This window comes from Chaetodon auriga, chromosome 16 (assembly GCF_051107435.1).
Source record: "Chaetodon auriga isolate fChaAug3 chromosome 16, fChaAug3.hap1, whole genome shotgun sequence".
In the NCBI taxonomy this organism is placed as follows: domain Eukaryota; kingdom Metazoa; phylum Chordata; class Actinopteri; order Chaetodontiformes; family Chaetodontidae; genus Chaetodon; species Chaetodon auriga.
In genome coordinates, this window is record NC_135089.1 from 9,758,716 (window position 1) to 9,779,838 (window position 21,123).

Sequence of the window (21,123 nt, forward strand, 5' to 3'; positions counted from 1 at the left end):
CTGTAACAAGAAGCAGCCTACCTCATGATGAGGTTTAATGCATTCAGCACAAAACACACACATACAAGCAATCGATTACATGAGCTGGGATAGGCAAAAACAGACAAAGAACGGCACGGTCTATTAAAGTGGCTCTAAGCTTTCTGATCTTTCCTGCTGCTTGCTGCTGGAACAACAAAAGGTGATTTAAAATGTGAATGTCTCATTCTCTGATCTCTGAGACTGAATCTCATTACTACAGTAAATCCCAAGGGGTCTCTCCCTCATATATATTTGAAACAAACCCCCACCAAACAGACACACGCATGCACGCGGACGCACACACACACACATCTTCTAAACCAGACAGCTTGTAACAAAGCTGAGCAGGGGCTGTGAAGGAATGCCAGTCTTTAACATGGGCATGGGCCCAAAAGAACTTGTTCACCTCTGACCTCCGCATCCATAGCTGCTACACACAAAAACACATTGAAATGGGCCACTAGTTGTACTGTAGATCAAAAAGCCACAAAGGGTCAAACCTGTCCTGGCCTCAGGGTAGGAGGAGGTGAGGGCAGGACTAAGAGAGGAGAGATAACAGGAGAAGGAGCCCTGTGTTTGGCCGGGGAGGCGTGGGACGGCAAATGGCAGGAGAACACAGAGACAGTGGGAAGAACGGTGGGCCGATCACAGCTCTCCCTTTGTGTCTGCAACCGGCCTCTTAGGACATTCCTCAACCAGGCCCAGGCGCGGGGACCGACGGCTAAAGCATCCTTGGCTTTACTCGTGCGTTCAAATTCAACATCTACTTGTTGGCCCTCCCAGCTTGCTGAAACCACCTTTTGTGCCACTGAGCTGCATTACAAAGCGAAAACTCTACAGTCCTGGTCATAGAGCCTTTGCCTTTAGATTCACTTTTATTGCTCAGATATGTGATCCCAGAGGGTCAAAATTACACTTTCGTACCATCCCCCTAATTCATACAGACACACCTCATCCCCACTGACAGCACCACACTGCCCAGTCATTGGCCTGCTGCACCAGTACTTAATCATCTTCAGTGTCAGTGGAGCTCCATTCAACAGCCGTCACCACAACACAGCAAACCAGCCTGGAGAATTACAAGACACCCCAGCAGAGACACTCCACAAGGCAGAAAGTCAAACCACCAGACATGATTCTCGTCCTTGCTGTTGTATTATGTCCAGCGTCACTAATTTAGAGTTATCTTCAATTCTATGCCGCTGGGGTGGACACAGAGCCGATGAAAACTGACCCAAGTCCCACATGACAGCAAGTACCAAAGTAGACAAGACTAAACAAACAACACAAGATCCATTTAACAAATAAAAACAAATATTTAAATGCTAACCTGTGTGACAAATCCTCCAAAAGAGTCAGTTTTTGTGACAGCTCCTCGTCTCCTTCTTCTTCTTCTTCTACTTCACCTTATCTCTCCTCCTTGATAAAAAAAAATGACCCAGCAGTCCCTTTTTCTGTCAGCTCCTGTGGCTTAACGCAGGCGAGCCGCACGTCCACATGACGAGAGGTGGCGGAGAGAAGGAACCTGCCGGCTTTTCTCAACTGTACAGCACAGCTCTCAGCTCCCAGCATGCTCACGGCACACTGACACAGTCCATTTGGGGAAGGAGCCTTACTCACTACCTCACTCCCTCCTCTCTGTTTTGCTATCACTACCATTTACATGGAGGCTCCACCCAGTGGTCATTCCTTGCTCTGCCTCCTCCTCTCTCACTCTCTCTCACAAACAAACAAACACACACACACACGCACACACACACACACACACACACACACACACACACACACACACAGCATTATGAAATTCAAATTACAGGCCTACATCACAATAACCACGACTTCCTTTCAAGTCATTGAAAAGATTCACTTGGTACTCAAAAATAGTGATGTATGACGCCCAGCCCTAATGACAGCACTACAATGAATAACAAATACTGAAGAGCCCTGACGCACACACTTACAAGCACACTTTTTAGAGGGTAAGATGCTATATCATATGACCCAGAGCCAGGAGCCCAAAAGAGAAAACATGAATGGTGTCTTATTTAAAAAATAGGTCATATTTTCAAAAAGGGGTTCATTCGAAAGTAACATACAGCAAATATTGTAAAATCCTTTCAGCAACTCCTGTGATAACAAATCAAGGAAAAAGCCAGACAGACAAACTGAACTTGATGGTGAATGTAAGTATTTATTCTTCTCTGGACACATCCGGTCACGTCCCGGAGAGACAGAAAGTCATAAACTCTAGCATGAGCTGTTTTCATGAGTCAGCACTTTGAGCCAGGTCTCCTCTCTCCTGATAAGTCATACGACCAGTCATGCTGTCATTATCACCTCCAGTTTAACAATGCAGTCTGTGCTGAAGACAATCGTGTATTTTTTTCTTAAGGATATTGCATGAGCATCATCCTAATGCTAATGTGGCATGCCAAGAGACTGCGCAAGACTCCCAGCATTCCTATTCGCTGTGTCCCGAGCAGCCTGTTTTTACAGCATGAGTGTACACTTGCCTCGGGTACGTCTGCAGCACAGAGCAGACAAGAGCTCGCGTCTGTGTGTCTTTATGAGTCAACCTGGAGCCCTCTGCTGTGCCGGCTGCACTCTGCAGTCCCACAGTGTCAGAGCTTCCTGTGACTAGTGTCAATATGGGATCCATGTGTTTGCAGAATTATAACGGTTCTGCCATTGGAGACAATAAGTGGTTTATATCCTGCATTTGATAAGACATATATGTGGAAATACAGCCGTCCACAGAAAATCTCAAAATGGAAGTGCAACAGAGGAGAGACTAATCTCACAATTTTCTGGAAAGTGTTGGAAATCACAGGGTGAAATACAAGTAGATTATGCCAGAAGAAAAAATGGAAATAAATGTGTAGGGAGCCCATACTCACTACCTCATCACTGCTTTAAAATGAAGCAATGTGCACTAATTACAGGTTACAGCCTCAGTATGATCATGAGTTGTGAGCAGCACAACCTAAGAGGGACTTCTCCTTCTCAGGTTTTTCAATTTGAAGAGTGAAGGTAACCAGTGTTTCCGAAGGAAAAAACTAAAATCCTGGCTCAGATCATTGTGTGCCACACTGCAGAGTCTCGGGATATGTATTACAAAAAGGAAGGCAACCCAAAAACATATATCATTAACATCCCCAAAGAGTCACTCTGGTGGCTGTGTTCAGGCTGCTGTGAAAGAATGCTGGGACCAGAGGATGTGACTGGGTGGGAACTGGAGCTCGAGAACGTATAGCCAGGCCTGCCACCATACACACGGCTTTAGGGTAAAGCAAACATACAGGCGGCTCCACAGCGTTAACATCCTGCAGCTGCACACAGACACATACATACAACCCATCATCATCAGCTTTCTTAAATAATCTCACTCTATTTTATTTGCATTTAGCAAGATTTATTGTTTTGTTAAGCCGATGTGGAGGCTTCTCAATGTTTTCCCTCAAAAGCGGAAGTGCTATTTCTACCAACAATGCACGCCTTTGTCCTCTGATGCTGTTGGCCTTGATTCTTATCGGGGTTGTCCTACTATCAACATCCTCTCTCGCCAGTAGAACAGAAACAGCACACATACGTCCAGAAAATACATCATGGGAAAGCTGAAAGAGCCACCAATCTCTTTTTTTTTTGTCACTTAACGTCATTATTTCTGTCTCTGTGTTGCTTTTTCTGTAGCAAAGCACAGTCGAAATTTTAGCCCACGCACAAACCGTGGGATGCCACTTTCCGTCATGCATATTATAAAACTCTGCTTCCTGTTTGTGCGCCGTTCTCATAATTCTGGGGAGGTGTGAAAGCAGAAAAGGCACAAAAAAAAAAGACTTTCAAACACTAAATCCTTCCTTCTTCACCACTTTAAGCCTTCAGCTCTGTCACAACATGAGGCATGCATGTTCAGTTGTGATCTGAAAGGTGCACAAAAACCACACTTGCAAAATCAACAGGAGATCTGATTAGCAACTCTAACAATCTGCTTTTCCATGTCTGGAACAAAGCGTGCAAGATAATGGACTGATGCTTTCAGGTTTTCATCACTTTCCTGCAGCCCAAACAAACTTTGCATTAATAATGTAGAGCAGACTATGCAAGCGCATCCAAACCCTGACCAGCACCAAAGCTGTGTTTCATTGCACTTCTTCAAAACGCTCTCACTAAGGAGCTCCTGCCAGGCGCCATTTTGAATCTTTGGGCCCTATCAACGGGACTGATCACAGAGTTTTGTCCTGTATGAAGAAAATAACTACAGGCGTGTCTAAACCTGAAAGTCACTCAAGTCCTGGTAGAGAGAAAAATGAACTGCAAGCTTTGCTATGCGTGACAAAGATGAGCAGTTTTCTGGTCCGCGTCTGGTCTTTTCATACCTAAAAAACATCCAAAAGTAGTGGAGTAGCTCTAATGTGTTACTTTGAAACCAAAACTGTGTCTAACTGAGAGACAGAGATGCAAATTACTGCCAAAATGAAGCCTTCGCTGGCACATTCCTGCCACACGCATATCTGCAGCATCCTCTCACACACTTTTTAAGTTTAGGACCGGTTGATCTATTTGTGGAGCACACAGGATATGGCTTCTCACAGGCCTGCATGATGACAACCTTATGACAGCAAACACAGCTCCCATGCAAATCAGCCATAACTGTCAACTGTGTTAATAGTAGTAACGTTCACTGGCAGCACTGAGAGACAGCAGCAAGTTTAGAGTAGGGCTGCAAAGAACAATTTAATCTGTCAGGGTTGTTTTTTTTTTTTTTGATTAATCGATTAAACATTGAAAGACACACACAAGGTGCATGCTGCTTACGGTCTGGCACCTGGTCACTACCTTTTGATTAAGTCCTGACCTCACCTGCACAGGTTATTGGCCGGGGACCACATACTTCTACTGGGTCAAAAGCGATGATAGGGAGGCATTACTTTTGTATGAGTGCATTGCTTTCGGGAAAATCCTGCATAGCATACCATTAATGTAATAAATAACAATCACCTGGCTCTATTATTGGAGAAAGAAAAGCATCTTTGGACTTCTTTCTGGCTTAGATCTTTATGAGAATAATGTTGTAGCAACTAAAACTTACACTTAAACTGATTAAACTTTCATAAGATTTGTGTTTCTCTTTCTTTTACATTGTTATACACTGAATTAAATGTTTTGGCTGCTCATGAAACTAAGGCTTTGTTAAGAAAAAACGTTTGGCTCTGGCAACCCATGATGAGTAGTTGTTATTTTGACATACTGTAGCCTAAGTTATTTGATTAAATACTTATTGATCGCAGTTCTACATCTAGTCAAACATTATTCTGACAGGTTACAGGGCTTCAAACGCTTTTGTTTTCTGCCTCTCACACTGACTGGTGATACTGCCCTAAAAAATGTCAGCGATGCAGCCCGCTGAGTGTTGCTGAGCTACCAACCATGACATTTACAAGCACACCCAACTGGACTGTATATTACATAGACATGTGTAACTGCATTAATGCTGTAACAACGCAGAAGGAAAACTCGTCTGACTGGATAGGAGGGCAGCAACCGATGCATAAAGAAGGCTAAAATATGATTATGTGGAGAGAATGACGATTATCAAACCACTGGGCATTAGTGCCAAGCAGGGCACGCTGCTCTGAGAGGGCCCATTAGAGCTCTCAGCGCCGCTCATTAGGGAACCATTAGTGACAACTACTTTAACTTCCTAGACCACCCACCCCTAAGTGGCAGAGACAAATGGACTCCCAGAGAATCGACTGCTCCCATCTCTCATCCCTTCAAAAACAATGCAGCTGTGTGCCAGCCAGCCAGCCAGGCTCAGCCGGGGCCACCGAGGCTAAAAGAGCGTGTAAGTTCTCCCTCTCCGTCAGCAGAACAAAGGAGCAGCAGCATATAACAGGATCAGTCAGTCAGACGTTCACTGTTCTCTAACACGATTAATTGTGACGCAAGTCAAGGGTGATAATTAATGCTGCCAGGCTAAACGAGCCAAGAGATGAGGGCGTCATGCTCTGCAACAAAGGCTTTGGGTTCGACTTCAAAGGCTGCAAACTCGTTTATGTTTCTGTAGGAAACACACTCAGAACACAAAGAATTAACAGCATCCTTTAATTAAGTGGAAACCAAAATGTTGCAGCTGCTGGAATTGACTTCTTTGAGCATTATAAAGTGATTTTAACTAAGGCAGCCTCTTCAAAGTCAAAGAAACTTAGATGTAACAGGAGTAATAGTGGCACTGGACGAGTAGCTGTGCGCTCTCACACCTGTTGCTGCAGATAGCTGAAAAATGACACTGAGGATGTGAAAAGCTGCTGTGTGTGTGTGTGTGTGTGTGTTCTCCATGAAGGGTCAACGTGTTGGCTGAGCATTCACACAAGTGGCAAAGAAATAGCACCCACAGTAGTAAAACTGAAATCCACAAATAAAGGTGTTTCCGCAAGCAGCCTGACAAACATTACACTGTTCATAATAATAAACAACAGACACTTCAAATGGCTAAGCTAGTTTATAATCTAAAAAGTGAGTTTTTTAAAATTCTCCTGTAGGCAATATATGTTATATTCTTACCTTGTGGTGTATTTTAAGTGTTTTTTAAAGAAGGGATGTTTAGTCTTTTTTTAGGAAATCACAGCTGTTGATAGAATATGCATTAAGTTGACTCTGTAGGCTCAGCAGTGATGGTACAAATGGCAGAGTAAACACTGTAAACAAGGCCAGAGCCACACTCACTCGGCTTCCAGTGATTTACCTCACAAACTTGGCCCATTCACACAACCTCTGCCGAGTGAACCGCTCATAAACATGTTTTCGACCAAAAAACAGTGATTTAAACGACAGTCCGACCAACAAAAATGCCTTTCCTCGACAATTTCACTCACCTACGCCGTCTTCTGATTTCAACACCATGCTGTCTCCGCCGGGAAGGTCCGAGTTCAGAAAGTTTTCCAGTGGACTCCGAGCGGCTAAACTTCGACCAGATACTAGTATCGATAAATATGTCGACCTTTCTCTAAGCTTTTCTGACGAGTTAAGTAATAACTTCGGACTGGTTTCGTCGGTAAGTGAAGGGTGGCTCCGTCGACAGCTCAAGGGAGTGGTTTGAACAGACGGAGGACTTTAACCAACCAATCTTTCCTGCGCGCGAGCCTCTGTCAAGGAACGTTGAGTAAAATCTACGAGCTTCCGGTTGTGATTTTCATAATAAAATGCCAAAGAACGAATGCGATGCAACGGTTCAACGCTTTTACCAGGAACACAGACAGGCTTCTCCTGGCTGCAGCGAGCACTGGAAAAGACGGGTGCTCTAACTATAATAATTAATTAATCAGTTGGTTCTGCACGTGTTTGACTAGGCTATACGTTAGTTAGGAAGGTTATTAATTCGCCTCAAAACATTTTGTGAAGCACACTACAACCACAAAGTAGATGTATTTTAACATTAAATGATGATTTTAATGTGACCATATTCTTATGATAAACGTGCACATTATAGTCAGCGTTGTAGTTAATCTCCACTAATACATGGGGAATGGTACCTGTACAGTGAGGTGAAGAATTTACTTTGTCATGGTGTTAGGTAACTGAGAGTGTAATGACTGTACTCTGTATTTTACACAATATGCATTAAAATAGGTATTAAAATAATATATCTGAGAAGCATTGTATTACATTTTGACCAATATTATAGGAAATGCATTACAGCAACACTTGCCTCCTCACCTAATCGGCTAAAACGATTTTTCTTTTAAAGCATACTGGATAACTACAAGTATAGTTCACTTACTATACTCTTATTTTTCAAGAACTGCTGCTCCATATCCGGTAACAACCTCCTGTCTCTGCTGAATTGACGTTGCTCAGGCTGAAGGTGCAGCAAATGTGTAAAATGACGCGCCTGCCGCTTGCGTTTCCACCCTGTTGCCTTGAGTGCTGCTCTCTCTCTCTCTCTCTCTCTCTCTCTCTCTCTCTCTCTCTCTCTTTCACACACACACACGCGCGCGCGCGTGCGCGCACACACACACACACACACACACACACACACACACACACACACACACACACACTAAACCGTTGTTGGGACAGGGCTGGGTGGGTGCGGGGAGTGATTGACACACACAAATACAACAGTTCACTGCTGCTGATCTTGCGCTTGGTGCTGCGTTCGTGTCACCACATCCGCAGAAAGTAGACTACGTTTGCAGTCAGACTTTTACCTCAGAAACAAAGGTAAACCATTCTTTAGAAATAGCAACAACACCTGTGTGTGGTAGAGGGGACATATAATGCTTTCAAACACTTGTTGAGTATTTAAATCACCACATATTCATGAAAGAAAACCATTCCAACTATTTATACTATGATATTTTGTACTAGCCTATTATCCTTTCATTTATACTTGAAATTACATATAGAAAATTTGAAAGATCTTTCTAAAAGCTATAATGGAAACAGAGCAGCTCTTTTTATCATAAGGTATGTTTCATTGGTTCAGCAGGAATTACTTGTCAATACACTACAAGTAAAGTGTGAGATCACTCCAACGACTACAACTGTGTTCACACCGATGTGTCATTAATGGTGAAGCCAGTTCTACCGAATCCTGAAGAAAGTGAGCCACCTGGCCATTGTCTGATGCAGGTTTTTTTCACATACCAGCAATAAAAGTCTTGTCATTTTTGATTTATCACTTTCATGTTTGACGCTGGCCCATCGACACCCAGTAGAATCAGATTTTATGCTGCCTGTGATCAAAGGTGCATCTGATGTGGGTCTCTTTGTTCCAGCAGGGATGACTTTTCTTGGCTGCATATTTTTAGGGAAACCTGCAGAGAGCAGAGCTACACAGGGCCCCATCCCCTTGTTAAATGTGAATAAGTCAGCCTACTGTTTGAACAGCACCTGTTCGACTGTGCTGCTGTCTGATAGGAAAGGCCCGAGCCTGTCCCTGCCTGCTGATGAGCGCAGGAGAGCCAAGAGGAATGTTGCGCTCGCAGCCAATGAAAGAGGCCACGAGAAAACACCTCCTCTCTGTTTTTCTTTTCACTTCTCTATTCCTATCTGATGCACTAGGAGAACAATTGTGCAAAGGCTGGACGCCTGGCTGCATTTTAATTGTGTTGAGTAAAGACCAAATAGTGGGATTCACCCCTTTTATGAAAACCATACAGGCTCTGGGTAAAATCACAACATGAACACACCCTTGAAAGGCCCTTGTCTGCATGGCCACTTCATTTGAGGGTCTCGTCTTCAAGCTGTGGCCCATGAATGCCTCAGTTGTGCTGCCCAAATTCAACAATGTAGCCTGTGTGAAGTGAACCCCGTTCACACAAAGTTTCACTTCATTCTTACGAGTTCATCTATTCCCTCGAGCACTGCTGCATGTCCGTGCTAAAGAACCCAGAACAAGTGAAACCAGAGAGCCGTTTAACCTTTAAATGAAAAGATCATTGGTGGATATCAACACACTGTTCGCAGCAACTTCCTGATCTGCACAAAGACATGTAGAACTGATCCTCCTTGTGTTTATGCAAACATCAAATCTGCGTCATACTGGGTAACGAAGCCCAAAGAGGGTTTTGTTCTTGCATGTTGAAAGATGCAGCTGATTATTACTCCAAAGAAATTCCCCCAAAGGACAACTTTTTCATATGTTTTATTCACACATTTCTGTTTTATGACGTTTTAGTTCATGTTTTGTTTTTATTTTTCAGCCTGCTTCAGTTTGAAAATAACAGAAACATCTGACAATATCAGATAATACAACACAACAACATAAACTATGGCTCTGAAGGTTATAAAAAAACATGCATAAACACCTTTCTGACATAGAAAATTAACAATATAAGCTTCACAAAGGTATTCTTGAAATTGATAATACTAGCATGTGATGCTATTATTTTGCCTTTATCTGTACTATTCTTCCTTGTATTGCTCCCCCAGCACACAAATCTGCTCTGCTGCTGTGAAAGAATAGTTAGAAAATCAAGACAGAGCTTCCTTTGACACCTTTCCAGCAGTACGTGAACTCTCCTTAAGTAGCTAAATCTGCATAAGCTGCAAGAAGCTCACTAACACCCGGGCACATTTCAACCTCACACAAGCCTCGGTCATATTATGAAATAGCTGTTGCTCAGCCTCAGCACGTTAAGCCTTTGGATTAGTGTTGTTGCAAGTGACAGAGAGAGATCCTGGCTCTCATGTTTGAATGGTGCAATAAAGTTGGGAGTCCTGCAAGGAAATCATGGACGAAAATTGATTCAGCAGAGGTTGCGATATCCCAATCTCTAAGCTCTAAAAGCACTGGACTCCCACACTCCCTGAAATGCGTTCTTGATAGCCTCTCTGTTAGACACCCACATGTATGATAAACACCCGTGTCTTTCAAACTCCATATACCCAAGCTGATACACAGGCTTTTCACTAGAAATGTAAAGTACAAATTTGTATTCTCAAAACATCCAAAGGCACAGAAGACATTATAAGACAAGCAAACTGCTCTCAAATCAGTAAAATGACCTATTAATGGGAGGTTTCTCTGGAGAGACTCATGACCGGTTCCAGCTGGGTCAGCCTGGGGCAATGCAGTGGTCAACTCTCCACAATAATGATGATGGCTGCAGGGTCATTCCTGACACCACGAAGCTATGTCTAATTATCCTTACTGCCATAACTTCCAGCTCCTGAAGCTGCAGTAGTAAATGTATGAGTTTAAACTGCCTGCTTTAGACAGAAAATTGTGCTATGTGAGAAAATAACCTTTAACCATCCTATGACAAGAGGTGCAAAGAGTGACCCCTGCTGATCATTTGTGGTAATTACAGTTTTACCTGCAGAAAAAGCATGAGGGTATAACTGAGTCCCATAAATGACACCTGACCGCACACATCCCTAAAACATAAATTATGTCTAAAGGATAGACATTATCACATAATGACCCACAGTAATGCCTCATATTTCCTAATGTAATGTTTAGTAGCTGCATGATATTGGGTCACTTCACCATGACATGCCTGTTTTGTTGCCTCCCTCTTTGCCCTACAAAGATAATTCATTCCTAAAAAAAAAAAAAGAGGCTTATTGAGAAAAAGGAGGTTCGTTCCTGCACATCTGCTTAAACCAAGTAAACACCGAGCCTGAGAAAGGATTGCTACATGCATGGCAGACGGTCTTCGGTATAAGCTGTGCCTGGAGTTTTGTTGCTCCATGCATGACTCATTGCACAGGCTGATTTTGAAACTTTCACAGGTGCAGTCAGAAGTAATGAGACCTTTGGATCAATCCATCCTATAATTTTCCAGGTGAGAGGCAGTACAGAGCTGAGCGATAAATTACTGACATGAGTCATACAATAAATAGAAGAACATATCGAGCGCTGGTGTCATTTTTCTCATGTAGTTGTGAGAGAAAAAATGATTCGTTGGCAGCCGATCCCTTCGCAGTTGCAAGCATAAAGCTCTATTTTAACACACCATGCTCCTGAAAAGCAAGACAATTTACTTTCTAATCTTCTCCCCTGCAGCAGATCTCACCTACACTTACACAAATATACAATCTGAAATAGTGTCGGTGTGACAGCTGTCGAGAAGCCACTCTTCCTCAGGCTGGACTTGCAGCATTCTGCACTGCATACATTTCAGCATCTGACATGGTCACTCCAACTATCACTATCACAGTGGTAGAATACAGACCGACATAGCGTTTGTTCATCTGTAATTAATAATGCATAAGTCTTATGGAACGAGAAAATAAACCCCCCATAGATGGCTCGTGTCTGCAGGCATGAAAGCTTGATGAGGCCAACATGTCTACACATTTCCAGCACAACAATAGGACTTGCAGTGTGTTATGAATGCCTGAGATAGCCAAGGACACGACTGAAAACATTTTCCAGTTAAGCAGCAACTGCACCTGTTCGTTTTATGCCATTTTATCAAAGTGAAAACCAAGAACTCAGAGAAAAACAAATCCGCCCATGCCACCTTATTTGGCTTCCGGAGCTGTGTGGATTTCATCTGCCTCTGTTTGGATTCCCACACACGCCTCTTTGAAGCAGCTCCCTGGCAGTCTGTCTCATTCAGCATCCAAAACACGTCAAACCGTGTTTTGCTAGTGGCATGCAGCTCTCTCGCTCTCACCGCAAAAAGCTGGCGAGGAGGCAAAGTACAGGTGAAACCTGTCTAATAAGACACAAACATCATGACTTCCTTTCATGTACGTGTGCAAAGGAGCCTGCTGATCAATTAGGCTTTATAATCAGTGTGCGGAGGATTCTGAGCTTTACTTTATCATCATGGTGAGTTAGAAATGTGGACATTAATTTCTCATTAGCTGAAAATCCATTAAATCTGTCAAGGAGATCAGGATCTCCAGGACTCCAAACAGAACATGAGGTGAAGCCAAAACCCTTTGGGAGCCGCTGCTGTCATGACGTTAGCATCATCATCCACTGTCACTCCTGCACCATGCCCTCCTTTACAAGCTGATTTGGCACATATTCCCAAACACGCTCACTGCTGCTGCTGCTGCTGCTGCTGACGGGCTTGTTTGTGCTCCCGAAGAGCTCACTTTGTCCTCAGCTGCAAAGCCTGAACACACCTGCCTCACAGCGCGGACGGGCCCTCATCACAGCACTGATATTAATCAGCTAAATTACTAGCACTTCTGCTGTAAGCGATACGCCACACGTTAGCATTCCCGGGCCTGTGTCCTGCGAAGACTGAGTGGGCATGTTGAGTCACACTCAACAGCGACTGTGAAAGTCAGACTCGCAGTAACATTTACAGTCGGAAAGGGCGCTGACATAACGCTGGAGACGTGCTTAATTAGTTTAGATGCAAAGGGAGAGCGACTGAGAAGATGCATGAAGACTTTGCAAAGTCAATGCATGAGGTCAGCCAGTTTTTTTTTTTTTTTAAACTTCTCACTCATGCTTGCACTTTCTTTTTTTTCAACAGCTCATGTCAACCAGCATTTGGCTGTATTTGAAGGAGTGATTTAATAGTTCCGCTGGTACAATGCGAACTTGCTGGACAACTTACGGATGAGTCACACATGAATCACTTGCATGATTCACGATCAAAAAACAGAAACACCAACACATACAGAACACCGCCCAGTCTTTCCTGAACACAACGCCGCCATCACGATATTATTTTACAGTTGGAGAGAAAAAATACATTGCTTTCAGCCAAAAACACGGAAAGTTTGACTATTCAAATGAAAAGCCAGTGTTAGACCTAACGAGAGCTTTCTCCGATTCTTCCCAATATGTCAAGTCACGTTTGTTTGTCAAAAATCCTGAAACTCTGCTGTCGCCACGCTCTTGATTCCAGAACAATCCAGATGACTTCTGCTTTATCCAAAATTAATATAGTCCCCTCTTTTCACGCAGGTCCTCGGTGCTGATTCAGGTGTTTTGAAATCACTGAGACAGCACCGCTTCCCCTTGCTACACACTCAGTCAGCTGATTCACCACAAGCCAGCGAAGCCGCTTTAGTCAACAGTGTTTCAAACGCTCCCAGTGTGAACATGCACACCAGCCCGCACTTCAGTGTAATGCAGCTGCAGCACCCTACACAACAGACCACACACACATCACCTGCATCCCAATTCAGATCTTGTTATTACGACAGTGTGAAAGGACAAATGTGGGAACATGGTGACAGATGGTGAGTTAAAAAAAAAGACTCCTAAAGAGGCCAACGTCTTAGCCAGCTCCTCTTCTGCCTGCTCCTCCATCTGCAATTAAACTGAGAAAGCACCAGTTTGTTTATCCAGGTTTGGGAGGACACAACGTTACTATCGGCCCTGTTATCGAGGGACTCAGCAACTATTAACGGGGACGCGAAGAGGCGCCCTCATCACAGGCGAGCAGGGTAGGAACAGAAACACGAGTGTGTCACTGTGTTTTCACCTGAGGTATCAATCAGCGTGGTGGTGGATGTGTGCGAGACCTGCTGGAGATTAGATCTGCTCAGTAAGTAATAACATTAGCTCGCTCTGTGTCGCCGCGTGTGTGTGCATGTGTGTGTGTGTGTGTGTGTACGCAGAGGTTTAACTTGTGCTTAATGAGAGAGCCTCCTTAGCCACAAGAAGCTCGCTCTATTTCTGTCCAACTGTTATCATCCCTGGTGGAGCCATGGGTTTGTGACAGTGGTGACACACACACGCACACGCGCGCACACACACACATACACACACAGTCAATCAGCAGGTTTTCTTCTTCCAAAATTCATGAGAAGGCCATTTCCACCAATATGATGAAAAAAAAACATTAAGATCCTCTAAGACATCATAAGAAACATCCTTCAAATGACTTCATATCACAAAATTATGATTTAGTGTCTCAAAACAGAGAAACTTTCTCAAAGTAAGTTAGCATCTGAAAATACTTAGTGTCGCAAAATGACGTGGTATTGTAAAACAATGGGAAACTTCCTAAAAATAAGGGCTTAATTACCTTGAAATAATAACTTAATATCTCTACTTGAGAAACTTTCTCAAAATCATAACTTAGTCATGATTCTTGAGAAAGTTTTGCATTACTTTGAGATACTAAGTCACTATTTTGAGAAAGCTTCTCATTAGTTTGAGATATTGTGTCATTTGAGATTTAAAGTCATTATTCAGATGAAGTTTTTCATTGATTTCATCTTTTTTCATCACATTGGTGGAAATGGGCTTCCATACAAAGTAATGGTGATGAAGCCTTAAAATGATATATTTCAGCCACAGAGATCAATCGCATTACCAGATCGCTACAACACATGCCAGCAACCAACCAACCAGTGACAAAAGCCATCATACCACGGTGATGCATTCGGAGGCCCACAGTTGGGAGTTTACCTGGAGCTGCTTGGGGCGCCTTCACAGCTGGACACAGGAACGTCTGAAGGCTGGACACGCACAGTTCGCTCACCGTCCCCATGGCTTCAGCGTGTAACGCGTGTATCCGCGTGAGAGCCTACTGTATGTCTCCGTTAGTGGCTGCTCCCTCCTGACAATTCAGACCGAGACGGAGGAAATGGGAAGTCGCGGAGGGCCGGGCTCCCCGCTGTGGCCGCTGAGAGTCACTCTGAGCTCCCGGCCGTTCAGTCCATGGACAGACTCCCAACTGTAAGGTCCTGCTCTTGTGTCACTCTGCTTCACCTAATCCTGCTAGTTGGATGATTTCTCCACTCCCCCCCACCACCAACCTCTCATACTCACCTACTTTCTCTCCCCCCCCAGTGAGAACATGCAACTTGCTAGGACGCTGATATCACTTCTGCTTTCTCCCTGTTCCCCTTTTGTGCTGGTGTCTCAGCCTCCCTCTATCCTCCTCTGCTCTCTCTCTCTTTCTCTCTCTCTGTTCTCTCTCTCGCTCTGTCTCTCCCACTTGCACTCTCTTGCTACTTTCCATACGAATTCCAGCAGATATTCTTAGAGCGAACATATTGCACACTCAAATGGAAAAGTCAGAATGCATTTTAAAGCATATTTCAATGTGCCTTCAGTGCAGGTTTTGTGTTTTCTATAACTTTTGCTGCTACATGTAGACACAAAACTACATCCCAGGGAAATATCAATTAGCGAAACAATTAAGGAGGAAGTTCAGTGTGCACGAGATTCGTGCCGAACTAGCACGCTGCTTTGTTTTGTGCGGTGCAGTGTTTGAGTTTCTTGTCTATCCTCTGCTGCTCGTAGCTTCTAGTCACTGATCATTTTTGGCTTCAAAAGCCTTGTACATAAAAAAATCAAGATTTCATTGTTGCTTGGCAACGGGGTAGAAGAAATGATTTGCTCCTGGGCAAAACACTGTGAGCCATTTGTTTTGATTAGATTATTTTCACACCTATCGGGGCTATTCACCAAGACACAATCACATTCTGGTCCTGGAGCACCACACACACACGCAACAAAATAAAGTGGTCCGGTTCAGCCACAGATGTTTTGATAATCAACGTCAAAGGATTTCATTTTGGATTTTCACTTCCTCTCGTGGAGCGAAGCGGAAATGTTTACCTCCACTCTTGAGCTGTGCCACTCTGAATTAGCCTGCGTGTCACTCACACAAAGTGTCTCTCACTCTGTAAAGACGGCCTCTCTCATTCACTGTCAGTCATTAATTCATTTTTCAACTCTAAACCTCCTTCTCATTCACGCTGCCATCAAGAGTGGCGATTCGGGCTAGGTGGCAATTACCGGACACAGCAGATGTGACATGTGCCGCATTTATACAGCCTGACATCACCTCTGATCCAACAATCAGCGCCCGGTTCGGTGCCAAAGGTTCCGAGTGCCTCGGAGTGACTCCTGCATGAACTGCCAAGTCAGTCCTGGCCACCTTAAAATGCTGCAGCTGCACATCACCCAGAGGAGCAGCCCTGTCACAGGAGGAACAGCAGCAAGGCACACAGTGAAGTCAGCACAAATGTTTCACTTCTCTTTTTTGGCATGCATATCCTCCGCTTGACTCCACGTTACCTCTCTGAGTGTGAGAGTGTGAAGTCAGCAACTCAACTCCCTGAGCACCTGCAGGAAGCATAGACAAGCAAACAGGTGGGTGCAGATAGATAGATAGATAGATAGATAGATAGATAGATAGATAGATAGATAGATAGATAGTGGGTGTGCAGAGTGTACTCTTAAGTGTAGTACTTGGTCATAGCTGCTGCCAAGGTCAAAAAAGACATCAGTTCATTGCTGTAAATGGAATAGTGTCGACATACTACAGTGAACCGTCAAGTGGCCATGCCTGAGTCCGCATAGCAAACTGCAAGTACCCTAATGATAGCCATAAAGGCAAATTAGCCATAGCTATGGCAGTAAATTTCAATTCATTCTGCTTAATATTTCCTCATAAGGTTTTAAGGGTTATGCTAAGCACAGTGCAAGACACAGTTAGAGACTTAAAGTACCAACTGCAGTCACTGGCAGCTTGGAACAGCCTGGGCAGCCCTTAAAAGTGGGTTATTTGACCCCTAGTGAGGCTCTGGAGCACATCTGAAAAGACTGAGTCCTTGTTTTGTTTATCTCGTGCACAATGAGATTGGTTTCACACCATTCCCCAGATCTAGATTTTGTGCTAATGAGCCAAGATATGCAGCGATGCACCAGCAAAGGAAGGAGAGAAAAAGAGTGCTTGCAAATAAACATGGATGTAAATGATGCAAAAATCACTTTTGTAACTGTTTTATAGGGAAGGAAATGCAGTCCTCACATAGACATAGAATGATCAGTATGTCTGCTTCTGGTGCCTCACTCAAATCCACAATAACGGAACAAAACTTTAATCATGCATAAACTAACTTTCGTACTGAAGCCTAGCTGTTCTGTAGCTGACGTCAGCAGTCAGGACATTTTAACATTATGCAAATATTTGTAATAAGCATGTTTGCATCATTCCTCTGCACAGCGCTGCACGTGTCATCCTGGACCTGAGCTGGACAAAACACCACCTTACTCGAGCAGTTATGCATACATGCCACCAGGTGGACATAGCATGGAACAACACCTTTATTCTTAGCTCACGAAACACTCACAGAAGGCTTCCGCCACACACCTGGTGAAGGCTGGAACACTCAAGTACAAACAAGCAGAGGAGCCTCAGCGGCCGCAGCAGACAGTCTGCGGGAAGACTCTGATGAAAATCACTGATATGTTTGTCTTTAAAGCGTCAGGAGGGTAGACAACTCATCTGTCTGATGAAAGAGTTTACTCAGTTGGATATAAAGCCCACAGAGAGCTTGCTGATCTGTGTTGGACTGCACATAGCACTTCCAGTGACTAACCACTGGCTGGTGGGAGCAGAACAAGCACCTATGCTGGTAGACTCAACTGAGTACTCACCAGAATACAGCTGAACAGGCTAAATATAGATCGAATAACATCTTCCTGATAGTAAGCACCCACGATTAGCCCACTTTTTCATTCCAGCTGTCCTTAATATCCTGCCTTTGTGTGCTTCTCTTTAACTACATCTCCTTGTGAATGGTGTCGATTGAATGATGGAAAACAAAGGGATAACATCTGTATCTGGTTTCACCAATCAGCTTAACTCTAATGAAGTTTATTCCTAGATTCTTAAGTGAACAGCTGCAGCATAAGTTGCACAGACTTTGAGGTGCCAGACTTCAACTTGCTCCCTTTTATCTTTTGATAGTATAAGGAATATGTCTGCATAAGTCCACTGAGATTTTGCTGCTGCTGCTGCTGCTTTTACTTTGAACGTGAGAGGAGCTTATAGTGCTGGAGTAAACCTGCCTTATCACATGAGCAGAGAGTGACAGCGTACAGTAGGAAAACAGCTTATTACAGGCCAGTAATAGCAACTATGTTTCTGCCAATCACTGAAACTAAGGAGGGGTCAACCTTAAGGAGATGACACCCATAACCACAGCAACCACACGTACCTGCCGTTAGAGTGCACCACGCCTGTAAACTAGCACACTGTTTCCTTTGTGTGCATGAGTTTCATCATGCAAAGCTGCACTGACAGGTAGATGGCAAAAGAGCAAAAAAAAAAAAAAAAAAAAGATAAAACAAAGACATTTTGACAGCCTGCAGCTTTTGAAGTGAGTCTTGAAAAAGAGCAGCGCCGAATGAATCCCAAGATAGCTGGTTTTGGGCGTCAGCACCTGGTAACATCCGTGCAAAAGCACAGGATGCTAATCCTGTCAGAAATTTCAGAAAGTGATGCGACATATGTCACTGCGAGGCTATATGAAATATACAGATTACCCTCAGGCTCGCTGCAAGTCTCTACTCCAATAGAACCGTTCTGGTTGTGTAAGTCTAGTCTGCATTAATAATAAAATTGAGGTAAGAAAAAAAAAAGCATTGCTGTGCCAAAATAAAAATGTAAGAGTCAAGCCTTGTCTCTTCTCTCCTCTCTCTTCAATTACGCTGAACAGTCACGGTGCTCGGGAACAGAAGAGATATATGACTTATACTTACTCATTCAGGTCCACAAGCCACTGATTTGACTACGGAGGTGTCAGGGACAGACAGTGAGAGCGTTATTTGAATGTGCTGGGAACTTCGGCACATCCCTTCTCTTATGCCTCACACTTCAGCACAGAATTACATAATAGGCGACTGATTCTTCAGCTGAAATGCAAATGGGAAAGTGCTGACAAGGGAGGACGACTGCAAATAAATACGATTACGCTTCTCGGGAGCGAACACGCTGTATCCAGAGCTGAAGTCAAAGTAAAAGTTGCCCAATGTTCAGCTTTTGGTGGATGTTAAAACACAAGACAACAGTGACCTCAAATGTTGATTTCTGCTTCGATTCAATTAGAACTTTTCTCTGATCTCTTCACTGCGATGTGGGGTACCAGCCCTGCCTTCTTTTAGCAGAGCATCACTTGAAATCTTGCAATGAGGCCATTGCTGGTGGTTCTATTTTGAGATGCATTAAGCTCACAGAAAAAAAAAAGAAAAACTAAACTGCTAAATAATTGAGATGAAGCCTCTATCACAGCTTAAATTGAGCCATCAGCTATGGCTCATCGTGCCCTCACATCATCGCCCTATGCGTGATGTCAGGACTTTGAATTTCCTGTAAAGAAGACTCAAGGCGTTATCTTAAGGCGTTTCTGGGAAACTGTGTCATCCGAAGATGAGATGGTATAAATAAACCAGTTTGTATGTTGCTAATTCTCATAAGAAGAGGAACTTTTCTGCTTTTCACTGCATTAACTCCGTTTAAATATGAGGGTTTCTACAGGGTCTACCATGCTGTCATAGCCGCAGTGAGATGCTTAATAATTCATCATACAGGTCATTTCTTTTAATCCCTTTTTGGCAGTGAATACTACAGACCACCTGTTTTTAAGCTGGTACTTCCTTCCCCGTGTGTGCGTTTAAATTATATAAACAAGAGCGATGGGTCCCTGTGGGTTATGACTTTATCAAATTACACATGCGTGCAGCCGCTGTCACTCACTTGAACAGTGCCATCAATCAGCCAGACCGGCAGCAGGGCATCTATGTTTAGTATATTCATTTCTGCATTCTTGGAACAGCAGAGCACGAAGACTGTACACACCAATGCTGAGAGAAAAAAAAAAAAAAAAAAAAAAAAAAGCATACCCGCATACTGCAGTTAAGGACTCGGCTCAGAGCGACCACTAAATGCCAAACAGTCTGTGTAAGAGTGGGATGAAGACAAACCGTAATTCTCCCCCTCCATCCTGGCGGTCCTGATGCTGCCGCAGGCGTCACTCGCCGGGGATGTCTCTCGCCAAGCGCCCGCAGCAATCCGGATACCTTCTGCGTCTCCTTTCCGGTCTCCTCTCCGCTCTGCCTGCGTTCACCTCCCAGGTTTCAACTTGACGGCAGGCTCTGCGAATACGCCAGCTCACTTTTAAGGTGGTACTTTTCAGCTTGTTTGTTTGTCCGTCCCTTGTTGCTGTTTAAGAGGTGTGAGTGTGTGCGTGCGTGTGTGTCGACGCTGGCTGCCTGCTGATATGCATCCAGAGAGGCCGGTGCACATGCTGGCCCCTCCCATCCCAGATGTGATGTCACGCGCTAACTTAACTTACCTTTAATCAACAACTTTGTTGAACGCTGGGATGATTTATTGTGTGGAGTTCAAACACGGCTCGGAAAACGTAAGCACATACTTTACAATAGAAAAAGAATGCATTTATGATAAAGGTGGGAAAAACGTTTTCTAAAAGAATAAACTTTTCACAAGCTTTAAGTCTTACTAAGAATATCAGCCTAAGATATTCATCAAATAAATAAATAAATTTACCCTCAAACTCAAACAAATTAAAAAAGGGCAGAAATTGCTGCTGCATCACTCTTTAAACCTGGATGTCTGTTTTTTTCTGGTCACTTGTGAGCAGCAGAAACAAGTTATGAACAAGCTGTTGCTGCACTCTATACGGAGCAACTCAATCATTCACGTTCACCTTGTTTAGGACTAATTTCAGTTCGGTACTCGCTCTCTCTTAGCTCTGACTTTGGTCTCCACCGACCCCAGCAGCGAATATCTGCTTTTTATCTTGCTAATGCACTGATGGGAATTCTACATCTAGTATCTCTTCCACCTGCAGCTAATCAGTGATGTCACATTAGGCGTTTCTCAGCTTTCAATTGGAATTTATGACATC

At 43.7% G+C, this 21,123-nt stretch overlaps 1 protein-coding gene across 4 annotated transcripts in view; it reads right to left on the reverse strand.

The window, feature by feature from the left end:
- Positions 1-20,453, reverse strand: part of cyth1a (cytohesin 1a) — a 39,584-nt gene extending 19,131 nt beyond the window's left edge. The window contains exon 1 of one of the 4 annotated variants that reach the window (XM_076752367.1): positions 20,177-20,453. In XM_076752367.1, coding sequence (XP_076608482.1) covers positions 20,177-20,195 — 19 coding nt within the window. In that variant the 5' untranslated portion in view covers positions 20,196-20,453. Of the gene's footprint in view, positions 1-1,351; positions 1,600-6,896; positions 7,118-14,863; positions 15,550-20,176 lie in introns of those variants that run through there. The other 3 variants (XM_076752365.1, XM_076752366.1, XM_076752368.1) reach the window with 3 other exon arrangements.
- Between the last annotated feature and the right edge of the window lie 670 nt (positions 20,454-21,123).